Source organism: Manis javanica, chromosome 13 (assembly GCF_040802235.1).
Source record: "Manis javanica isolate MJ-LG chromosome 13, MJ_LKY, whole genome shotgun sequence".
NCBI lineage: Eukaryota > Metazoa > Chordata > Mammalia > Pholidota > Manidae > Manis > Manis javanica.
Genome location: NC_133168.1, coordinates 18,441,432 through 18,452,977, shown reverse-complemented (window position 1 = coordinate 18,452,977; position 11,546 = coordinate 18,441,432). Strand labels below are relative to the sequence as shown.

The 11,546-nt window shown below is 37.2% G+C and overlaps 1 protein-coding gene across 2 annotated transcripts; it reads left to right on the top strand.

The window, feature by feature from the left end:
- The first annotated feature begins 1,312 nt into the window (after nt 1-1,312).
- SMIM8 (small integral membrane protein 8) lies at nt 1,313-10,042 on the top strand. 2 transcript variants are annotated; one of them, XM_017678450.3, is made up of 3 exons: nt 1,313-1,586; nt 7,961-8,124; nt 9,391-10,042. In XM_017678450.3, the coding sequence occupies exons 2-3, from the start codon at nt 7,990-7,992 to the stop codon at nt 9,547-9,549; spliced, it is 294 nt and encodes a 97-aa protein (XP_017533939.1). In that variant the 5' UTR covers nt 1,313-1,586; nt 7,961-7,989; the 3' UTR covers nt 9,550-10,042. The 2 variants fall into 2 exon arrangements, with proteins under 2 accessions (XP_017533939.1, XP_073077105.1); XM_073221004.1 differs by having other exon boundaries at nt 1,329-1,420.
- The last annotated feature ends 1,504 nt before the right edge of the window (nt 10,043-11,546 follow it).

Below are 11,546 nucleotides of genomic sequence, written 5' to 3'. Positions count from 1 at the left end.
CAGATATGTTCCTATGATGCCAAATCACAAATAGCAAGACATCGTTTCTTCTTTCAATTCCCCCTGAAAGCAGATTATTCCTCCTGCTACCAAGCTAGCGTTGGTTGATTCCAGGGAACCTACAATGGAGGACCTGTGTACCAGGTACCTGTCGCCACAATAATGCTACACAATGACCAACTAAGTATCATTGGGGCAAACAACAATACACCTGTGTTTCTCTAACTTCACCTAGCATAATATCCTTAAGGTCTATCTATGTTGTCACAAACAGCAGGGTGTCTTTCTTATGGCTGAATAATATTCCATCGTGTATATATATAACATCTTCTTTATCCATTTATCTGTTGATGGACATTTAGGTTGTTTCCACATTTCAGCTATTATAAAAATCCTGCAATGAACATTATGGGGTGCAAATATTTTTTCAAGATAGTGATTTCATTTGCTTTGACTATATACCAGAAGTGGCATGGCTGGATCATATGGTAGTTCTATTTTGAATTTTTTGAGGAGCCTCCACCCTGTTTTCCGTAGTGGCTACACCAATTTACATTCTCACCAACACTACACAAGGGTTCCCTTTTTTCCTCATCAACACCTGTTGCTTGTCTTTTGATAATAGCCATTCTATCAGGTGTGAGGTGATATCATTGTGGTTTTGATTTACATTTCCCTGATGATTTGTGATGTTGAGCATCTTTTCATGTCACAAGTTCTTAATTAAAATGTACCTTATTTTGTCATAAGATTGCTTAGTAATGCCAGATGCCAATGAAGTTTTAAAAATGAAACCTCAAACCTCAAATCAAAATACAAAGTTAATCTAGCCTGAGAGAACAAAGTTTAAATTCAAAAGTCATTGGCCAAAACTTTACATAAATCTATGCCCAAATCTGGAGACCTGCTGTTCTAGATATTTTGTAGTTTAAACATAACTTGTATCCCAACAAACTGAAACATCACAAAGTGTGCAAACCGGCATCCATAACTGTGCATTTGAATAACTTTGCCCCTTCCTTTAAGTAAATTTGTGTATTTCTAGGTACTGCCTCCTTTTATTTGTACAACACATAAACGAACTGGAGGGTTACTTGAAACTGGGAGGATAAACAAGAGGGTAAAAAAATTGGAAGCCAAAAAAAAAAAAAACGCCCCTTGCCCACTCCAACGGGCCAATCGCACTGGCGGGCGCAAGTGCCCCGGACGTAGAGGAGCAGCGCCCGTTCCCGCGGCGCCCGCGCCCCTGCGTTGCAGCCTCCGGGCTGTAGGGGCCGCTGCAGCACGGAGCGGCCGGGCGCGCTGGGCTGCTCCTCTCCGTCGCAGGCGGAGACGAGGTCGAGCGCCCCGGGCGCGGAGCGGGTGACCGGCGGTCGGCGAGCGGCGGCGTCTGCGGAGTGGCGTGTCCGCGGACCGGCAGGTGGGCGGGGCCGGGCGTTCCGCCGCGCGCTCTGACCTGGCTCTGGCTTTCCCCGGAGCACACCGAATCCTCGCCACCCGGAGGGCGCCTGGAGGCAAATCCTGGAGAACTTTGGCCGCACGGGGCCCATTTCTCGCCCCTCACGTTCCGGGAGCCCTGCACTCTGGTCAGTGGCCCGTCCGCGGACATCGCCCCGCAAGAACCGTCCCAATGTCTAGAGCTTAATGCATGCAGCCTCTTTTTCTGGAGGCTTCAAATGCATCTGTCTTTGAATAACAGCCCCCGGTAGTGTAGGTACCCCAGTAATGGGGAGAGGAGTGGACCCAAATACCACTTTATAGCCCTCAGGTTGTATGCAACAGCCATGTCAAAACCTTTCCCCTGTCTTCAGGTACAGTAAATTCAAAAGTACCTTCAGATACTTTTTAAGTAGTATTTTTTTACATTAAAACCAACAAATATAGAATCCAAGTAAAAAAACTCAAAGGATTACAATATGTTTCTTATATCGTGTAATGTATAAATGCAGAGCCTTGACGATTTAGGAAGAGGGGCGGGGGTGAAGTGGTGGAATAGGGGTGGGCTGGGAATTGAGAACAGGATTATCTCACTCTTGCAAAGGTACAATCTCTTTGCGCCTAGATTTCTCTATTTAAAAAACAGTATCTTTATTTAGACTAGTGGTGCGGATGACAATAGCTACAACATCTATTATATCCTTCTAAAAATAGTGTCTCATTTAACCCACATAGTAATTCTATGCAATAGATAATATTACCCCTTTCATAAAGGTGAAAACTGAGGCTCACAGAAGTCTTTATCACTTACTGAAAGACATACAGCTTATAATAGCAAAGGTGGAATTTGAGGCTTTGCTGGATTCCTTCAAGACATAAAGTCCCCTGATTCTATCCCAGAATTGTGTATTCTAATTTAAAATTTTAAGGTGTTTTGCCACACACTTCAGTTATGCTCTTAAATATTAAGATAGTGTGGTATGTGAACTAAAATAACAAGTATATTTACATCCCATTAAAATATTCCATCTATTTTATAACTCCCTAAGTCATTTAAAAGAAAGGCTTTGATTATTGCTTTGATTAATGACTAACATTCTATAATTCTGATAATTTTTTTTTACTTGAACTATAGTTGACATATACTAGTTTCAAGTGTACAACATAGTGATTTGACAGTTATATACATTACAAAATGTTCACAGTGTAGTTGCCATCTATCACCATTCAAAGTTATTACAGTATTATCAACTATATTTCCTGTACTGTACTTTTCATTCCCATGACTTATTTATTTTGTAACTGGAAGTTTGTACCTCTTAATTCCCTCCTCCTGTTTCACCTATTCCCTACTCCCTGCCCCCTGGCAACCACCATTTTCTTTGTTTTGGTGGGTCTGTTTCTGTTTTGTTCTTTGTATTGATAGATTTGTTTGTTTATTTATTTTTTCAATTCCACATATAAGTAAAGTATAAGCATCCACCTTATTTCACTTAGCATAACATCCCCTAGATTCAGCCATGTTGTCATGAATGGCAAGATTTTGTCCTTTTTATGGCTGAGTAATATTCCATTGTGTTTATATAACAAATCTTCTTTATCCATTTATCTGTTGATGATCACTTAATTTGCTTCCATATTATGGCTGTTGTAAATAATGCTGCAGTAAACATATGAGTGCATGTATCTTTTCAGATTAGTGTTTTTTTTCTTTTTTACTGCCCTTCTCAGTGTGGCCTTCTCTTTATTCTTTGGCTGCAGAAGAGCTGCTCTGCCAGTCTTCAGGTCATTCTCAGAGTGAGGCAAGTTCAGGAACCCTCTACTCCACCATCTTCCTCCACTCGTTGTACTGATAATTTTGTTTTGATTTATCTTCTGTTGAGATGCTTATTTCAAAAATGACTGTCTGAAGATTAACTTTTTCCCCAAACTCATATTCTTTCTATCTTGGACAAATTTTCATGTATGATATAATAGAGCCATGCCAATTCTATGTGAGCGAATTGTTTAATGTAAGTTGTCAGATACATTCAGGATCATCCACCTGAGCAAGAATTTTACTAAAGGAGGGAAAATCATTCAAAAATGACCAGTCCAGAATACATGTAGGCCCATCTTGTACAGTCTCGCATATTGTGCATTATTAATTCCAGGGGACACCAATGTCACTCACACCCTGAGGTGTGACTGACCCTCATGGAGGTGTGCAAGAGGCAGTCCTTGACCTCTGCTGCCTCCTTTATTGCTTATTTCCTTTCTAAGAGGATGGGCAGATAAAAAAGGTAAAGACTTTTTACCAGAGAAGTATATATGAAGTAAATCCAGCTTACTTTAAATCTTATAAGGCAGGTATGAAAAAATATACTCTTCTCTTTTTAAAAAATTTATAAAGTCTCTTGTCATGAATCAATAAGGGAATGAGAAATGGGTGTTGGAAAAATAAAGGAATAAGAGTATTGAGTATTTTGCAAGTAGGCCTTTGTACAAACAAATCACCAAATTACCCAGCCAGGAGCACTGTGCACTGCCAAGTTGCCAAGTTCCCGTCACCCCTGCTAGACTGTGTGTGTATGTGTGTGTGTGTGTGTGAAAGAGATATGATTCCCCCTTTACCATAATAAATGAGATACAAGAACCTTCCATGTGAAAAGATATTTTTGTTCTTATATGTAACAGATTTTTTACTACAAATGCCCTTTTTGGCTTCAGTAATCTATATTTTTTATTTAAAATAAAGTTAAATTTTCTTTATTAGTTCAATAGATGGTATAAATAAATTCATGCAGTTTTGGGAAAATTGTAACATCTTCAGTGACCATGGCTTTTAAAAGCAGAAGCAGCAATAAAACTGAGCTGTCTTAAACCATGTCTAGTAAAAATGATATGTAATGGAAAATGCTACTTTCATACTTATAAAAAGTACCACAAACAATTGAAATTCTGGTATATTAAAACATCTTTTTAAATGTAGTACAGTAGGTTATCCCTTAATTTGTCGATGCCCTTTCAGTAAACATTCATAGTGATTTCCAATCCAAGTATTCTTTAATTGTCATTTCTGATAAAGAGTTTAACATAAACAGTGAATTATTAAGGTGAATGTGGATGTTGTATGTTGCAGTACAATAAATTAAGTCTTGTTTGCTTATATCCTTGATTCATTACAAAGGAAATGTAGGTTTTACTAAGGAAAAGAGGGGGCCAAGGAATCTTGCATCTAAAATTAAGTAATTAAAATTCACATTAGAACACTCTTAATACATAGTTTTTATAGACATCTTATATAGGTTGAATTTCATGACATTTAACATTACTGCATTACTTTAATTATAAAATACTGAAATTTCTGTTGGCTGCAGCTAGTTTTCTCTCACACGTATATTTTGGACTTCAGGTGATGATTAAGTTAATCATCCTTAGTTCTTGGCACATTGTCATCAACACAAAGTGTACGTGATAAATGGTGTGAAGACCCTCCTGTTCTCTACAGTATGCGCTCCCCATACCCCATTACCTTGTTTGTCTCCCCGTTATCTTGTTTTTCTTGGGTATTTCCTCACCATCTCCTTCATTACCTTGTTTTTCTTCCCAGTAAGCAATTATAAGCCGTATTTTACCAGATATCTGTTTTCATTACATGCAGCAGTTCCTCAATAATTAAAGAAAATGCTGTTTTTGTCCGTTTTTGGTTAGAATGACTTTTACCTTTATATATTTGCTTTTTCAGGCCTTCCTATATTTTTATCTAATGCCACAGTTTCAATGAGTGGCATACTGTGGGGCTGTGATTCATTCTTAACAACATGCTATTGTGTTAGCTATTTCCTATCTCACATCTTTTATAGGTATGGCCTTTACAGGTTATAGTACTGCTTCCACTTGAATAATTGCTTTTTTCTGAATTTTCCCTTTTTCTGCATTACAGTCAAACACATTATTAATATAATGAGAAACATCACTGGCACCTAGCTTAGGCATCTGGTGGCCAACATTTGTTACTTAAATTCTAAATACATTGTATATGGCATCCATCTTATTGTCATGACTAAGAGGGAAAGATAACATGCCAGCAGTTTTCGTAGAAGGAAATGAAAGCAATAGAAGCAGTAGATTGTTGCCACAAGAAAGGAGAAGTATCAGAGGAATTTGGCATCACTTCTCCTACCTTGTTGACATTTTTGAAAGACTGAGCCAGAACTGAAGAAGAAATTAAAAGATTCTGGGTCTAATGCAGAAGCAAATTCGAGTTCCTTTTATAACTGTTTTTGCATGGTAACAAGAAGTTTGTACAAGAAATGGTTATGTAAATGAATCACTTCTTCCCCAGAAAACATTGGGTTTTTTTGCCAACTTGGTGCATGATGAATTTCAAGCAAGTGTGTGCTGGCTGAACAAATTTCAGTCATGTTATAGAACTATTTCAGAAGTTGTCTGTAGTGAAGAAAACACTGTTCCAGCAGAGAAAATTAGTAACTTGCATGCAGGAGAATTTTTTTTTTTAATTGCTAGTTGCAGCCTCAATGATGTTTTAAATGGATTAAATAGGCGTTTTATGAGTTGTTACCTCATATACTTAATGCTTGAGGTGGGCTTTGCAATAGAAATAAGCAAATTGATGGTTGCTTTATTCTGCTGTAATGCATGTTGTACAGAAAAGATGAGACCACTTGCATTGGCAATTTTAGTTAGCCCGCAGTGCTTCAGACATGCTCATTTGCCCCCCTGTGATTACCAAGCCAATATACAGGCCCAAAGGATGAAAGATTTATTTAATGACTGGCTGAGAAAGGTTGGCAAGAGAATAAAAGGAGCAAAGTGAAATGCCCTATTCCTGATAGACAACTGTTGTGCCTATAACACACTGCGGATCATGCCTGTATTGAGTTTTTGCATTGAACTGCACGGTCGTTCTACATAACTTGCATAGTCAAAGCTCATGGCTAAAACAACTCTTTCTAAATTTGGCTGATGAAGGGAAATCTGAGACAATCAAATGAAACAAGCCATTGGCATGATTGCTGAGACCTGGTCATCTGTAGACTATAGCTAAAGGTTGGTAGGGAACAGGTATGATTCCTGCGGAATCCCTGGAGGTCAGCCTGGAAGAAGACTGCAAACCAAGTGTGGTTTTGAACTAGTATGGTACTCAATTGCTGCTGTGACTGGTCTCCCAAACCAGTTTGATTTTGACACTTTGTGGCTACAGATAGCAATATAACTATTTCCCAAGAGTTAGCAAATCCTTAAATTGCTACAGGAGTGCTGATGTCAAAAAGGAACCAGGAAGTGATGACGATAATGGTGACAATGACATCATGACATCCACGGGAAACAAGTGATAGAACAGCCAACAAGAAACGTTGCAGAAGTCCTTGCAAACATGGAAAGTGATAGGAATCCTTTCCTTTCAAGGAGATGTTCCTGACAAGATGTTTACCCAACCAAGTGGTATAAATGAATATGTAGTGACCACTGCAATTAAAACTGTTTTGAAGAAACTGAAATCACTGCATGACTGCTAATCTTCTCCATAACCAATAAAGTTGGAAAAATACTGTATTTATAAAATCTATAAAATACAAAATTTAAAGAATGCTTGTGTAAACACAGCTCCAGTGAGTGTTTAAATATGAATGTTTGTTTTATAACATTTACTGTATAGTAGGAGTGCAGCATTTCCCCAAAGAATTTATTATATTGTCATTAATTTCAGCCCTTCTTTGAAAGGCTTCTTCCCCTGTCTCTCCCTTTCAACTACCCCTGCCATCCCTACCCCAGCGTTGGGTGGCAGGAATGATAAGACTAAGCGTTGGCCTAATAGGACCTAGAAGATGAAAATACAAAAGTTGACATTCCATCTGGGAGAACCAGAAGCCAAAAGACAATTGGATTTAGTAGGATAGGTTTAGAGTAATTAAGAGGCAAAAAAGGATATTCAGATTAAGGTGATAGCAAAGCAATCCTCCCATGAGTCAGATAGGCAGAGGGGAAGTGAGGGCAAACTTCTATGTACCCTTACTGCTTGGGAGCCAGCAGAGGAAGGGAAGGAGCATGAAGGGAAGTGGGCCAGGGACGAAGCTCCAGGAGCAATTGAGCAAAGAAATACTAGTACTTCTCTCAGAAGGTGTCTTGAAATGTCTGTTGGCAGGTGAGGAAGGGTGAAAATGGAAGGAAGAAGGGTATGGATAACCCACTGACCAGTCCCACCTTTAGTACCCCTTTTATGTAACCCCCATCATACAGTGTGACTCATGACCAACAAAGAATTCTCTAGGTATTTGTAAAGTAGGAAAACAACTTTTGTTTACCCCACTAATGTGTTCTAAGAGATGAAAAATAAAATAATTGTATCAAAAAGCACCATTCACAAAGTATATGTTTTACAAAGTAATAAAATAATTGACCATCCCTTTTGGCATCTATCTGGACTGGAATGCAAAAAAAGAATGAGCATAGAATGATTTTTTTTTTGAAGAGCATTATCAAAAAAACATAATCATGAAGGAAAACAATTTATTTTTAGGTAACAAATAGTCATCTGAACTTGTCAAGATGTCTTCAGCACCTGAGCCTCCGGCATCGAAAAAGGAACCACCCAAAGAGAAAGACTTTGGAAACCCAGGGCTTAGAGGGGTCCGCACGACTACCTTATTTCGAGCTGTGAATCCAGAACTCTTCATTAAACCTGTAAGAAATATATCTAGAGTAAGACTTTATGTTTAAGTATTAGGGTATCAGGAGTAGAAAGTTTTTATTTTCCTGTAACCTTTGATTTTATCATGGACATTTTATGCTGAATAGTAAGACCTCTCTGAATAAAAGCAGGTGGAAGGAAGATCTTAAATGCTGGTTCCTTAAATACACATATAAAACTACTTACTTTGCATTTTACTGGATAAAATTCCTATTCAAAATTTTATTTTAGTAGCATTAATTTGAAGTGAATTTTTATTGTTTGATCTGGTAGTACTAAGTAAATAAGACCTATTAAAAAAAAGAAAACAAAGTGAAAACCTGATCATTTTAATAGACAATTCTAATCTTTATTATTATGTTTTTACCTAAGGGATATTGTAAACATTTTGTGAAAAATTTGACGATGTACCTTCGTACAGTGTTAGGGAGTCACATTGCAACAAGAATCATTCATATTCTTGTTGCAAACTATTTAATATATTTGATGTCTTATTAAATTTTATTTTTAAATAAATACAAATTTTAACTAAATGTTAATGAACTCAAATTATTATATACTTAAATGTATTGAATTTGATTAGAATTTTAATAACATGGTTGTCTAAACTTTTAAAATTAAATAGGTCAATTTAACAATCAAATCATTAAATCACAGTAGAACATTTTACTAACTTTGAACTAGTTTGTTCTTTTAATTGCCAAATGCATTTCAGGAATTGCAAATTTAAACTGCTCTGAGCTTGTGGCCTTTCTTTCATGTCCATCCAAGTGAAAAAGTTTGACCTTTATTCTTTTGATGGTTAAGATTTAAAATAATGGTAATACAGCAGATGTGGTAACAGAAGCAGAATATAGGAATTGAAAATTGAAGCTTGGGCCCTAAGAAGTTAAGCAGCTTCTCCATGTATCACAGAGGACACTGAACTCCCAGCACTGGACCAGTTTCCACGCCTCTCACCCCCACTGCTCTTGCCCTAACCATCCCTTTCCTGAAGGGGGAGGTCTGAGATGTCCACGCTGTAGACTGGAGAAAGGCAGGAGGAGAAAGAAGCAAGCGTCCTCTATAATCTCCAAGTTATCAGGAGTTGAATTAACTGAATTAAGAACTGAGTAAATTATTATACTTGAATATATTACCTTAAGAATGTTAGTGTGATAATAAAGACCTGATATGTCAAGAGAAAAGTGCAACAGAATATTTGGATCTCCTCAGATTGGTAGTCCTAATGAGGCTTTATAATTGTTTTTCTTTGACAGAACAAACCTGTAATGGCTTTCGGATTGATAACCCTTTCGCTTTGCGTGGCTTATATTGGTTATCTACATGCAACACAGGAGAATAAAGAGGACCTCTATGAAGCTATTGATAGTGAGGGAAACAGATATATGAGGAGAAAAACGTCTAAATGGGATTAACAGCTGGTCACTGCAGGCGCAGCTGTGAGGGCTCCAAAATCCTCACGGGAAAGACTGAGTGCACACGACCGTGTTTCTGGGTCTAAAAAATGTTAATGCAGAAAGATAGCAGTTGTGACCAAACCACTGGAGTAAATTTGGTCCTTTTAAAGCTGCAGCTTTTATCTCCTTTTCCCAGAAAAAGAGCTACTCAATACTTTCCTTTTATTAAATCCCTGTATAAAAATGCCATGAGCATGGAAGTCATTTTTGTTAATTATTAAGTTCCATATAATAAAAGTACCCAGTGGTATTGAGTTTGCATAATGTTTTTAATATTTCAAGGTGAATGGTGCAGTTGCAACTGTTTTGAGAGTTTAGTTTTATTTTGCTATTTGTAAAGGCAATGTTCATTTTATACCTGGCATAAAACCCAAATTTGTGGGGGGGAAAAGGTGATTTCAATTACTGTAAAGTCTACAGTTCACATTAAAGACATAGTTTTTAAAGATGGTTCATATATTTTGGTGTTTTATTTCAGCTATTTCTGGTCCAGAATTTTATTTCAATTGAAAAGATAGTCCCAGTCAACTACTAAAATAAAGATTAAATGAATAATTCAAAGTAATTGGAGTTTTTCTTTTAAAAAATGTATGTTATACTGAGGCATGATGTTTTTACTTGACTATAACTAAATGTTACCTATTTTAGTTTTGTAAATTAATGTTACAGTGATACTAAAAGACCAAATGTTCTTAAAGTTATTTAAAACTAGAACTACTCAAGAGATAAGAAAAGAAAATCTTACTGTTCTGGGTTTTTGATAAGGTTCTGGACCAGTTTCACTTCTAGATATCCCATTCTCCAAATGATTGTAATTGGGGCTCTGTAATAAATCTCATCCTGAAATTTTGTTTTATTTATTATTACCAAGTAATAATAATTGCACAGAGTTTATTATCATAATGTAAGATTTTAATTTCCAGTACTTCATGTGGTTTTGCAAGACACATGAAAATGCAATTACATCTGAATTGTAGATATGAAAGAGCTTAGCTAATTGAGTTATCTACATGGAACTAAGTTATATTTTTATTACTAAGCCCTAAATATTTCTTCTTTATGTCTCTCTATGTAGTACACTTTGTATAGTTTAAAAAGCACTTAGGTGGTATAAAATGCCTTTTAATTTCAAGTAGTATTTTGCTTTTGGTTTCCCGTGTGTTTTGGTTGTTAAGGAACTAAATGTCTTCTCTTTTCAACTTACACATTTAATGTCACATTGTCATCTTTCAGAATTATTCTACTATTCAGCAGAATAAGTTGATACTTGGTGGGGAAGATGCAGGTACTCTCAAGAGATATCACATCCCAGAAGGACAGCAGGAACTGTGCAAAGTGCAGCCTTAAGCTGTGTGACATCTATGTGAATGAACCAGTGAGGTATACAGCTGTGAAGAATAGAAGAATCACACTGAATTTTAGGAACAAGTACTCTAACTATGATACTTTTTAAAGGGTGGTTAGAAGTTACAGCACAGTCTGTGTGTGTGCAGAGTGTCAACGGCCGCCTGACTTTGTGCTGGTATTTTCATTCATTCTCTGAGGATAAACGCCACATTGACAAAATCAGTTGTGTTTAGAAGGGGATAACCAGGGCAAGATACTTACAGCATTTTGAAATCTCGGTTCAAGTGGTTGAAGGAAGGTCTTCCGGTGCGGGGACTCTGGTAGAGACTGGGCCAAACTCAGTAACATAGTGGGTTAGGTCCTGAAGCTCATCTTGATGAGTAAACTGTTGATTTGCACAGGGAGGTAATCTGTTCTGATAGAAGAGCTATTTGCCTAGAGGAGCAAGCTATTGAATTTATAAACTGATTTTCAAGAATCTCCTGAGGCAAACAGTCAAGCTATTTATTGGTCCATAGCCTTATCTTAGGCCCACCAAGCTGTCCCATTTGTGAGGCACTGAGGGGATTCTTGCAATGCAGGACTTTCCATTTTAACAAGGGCAGCAG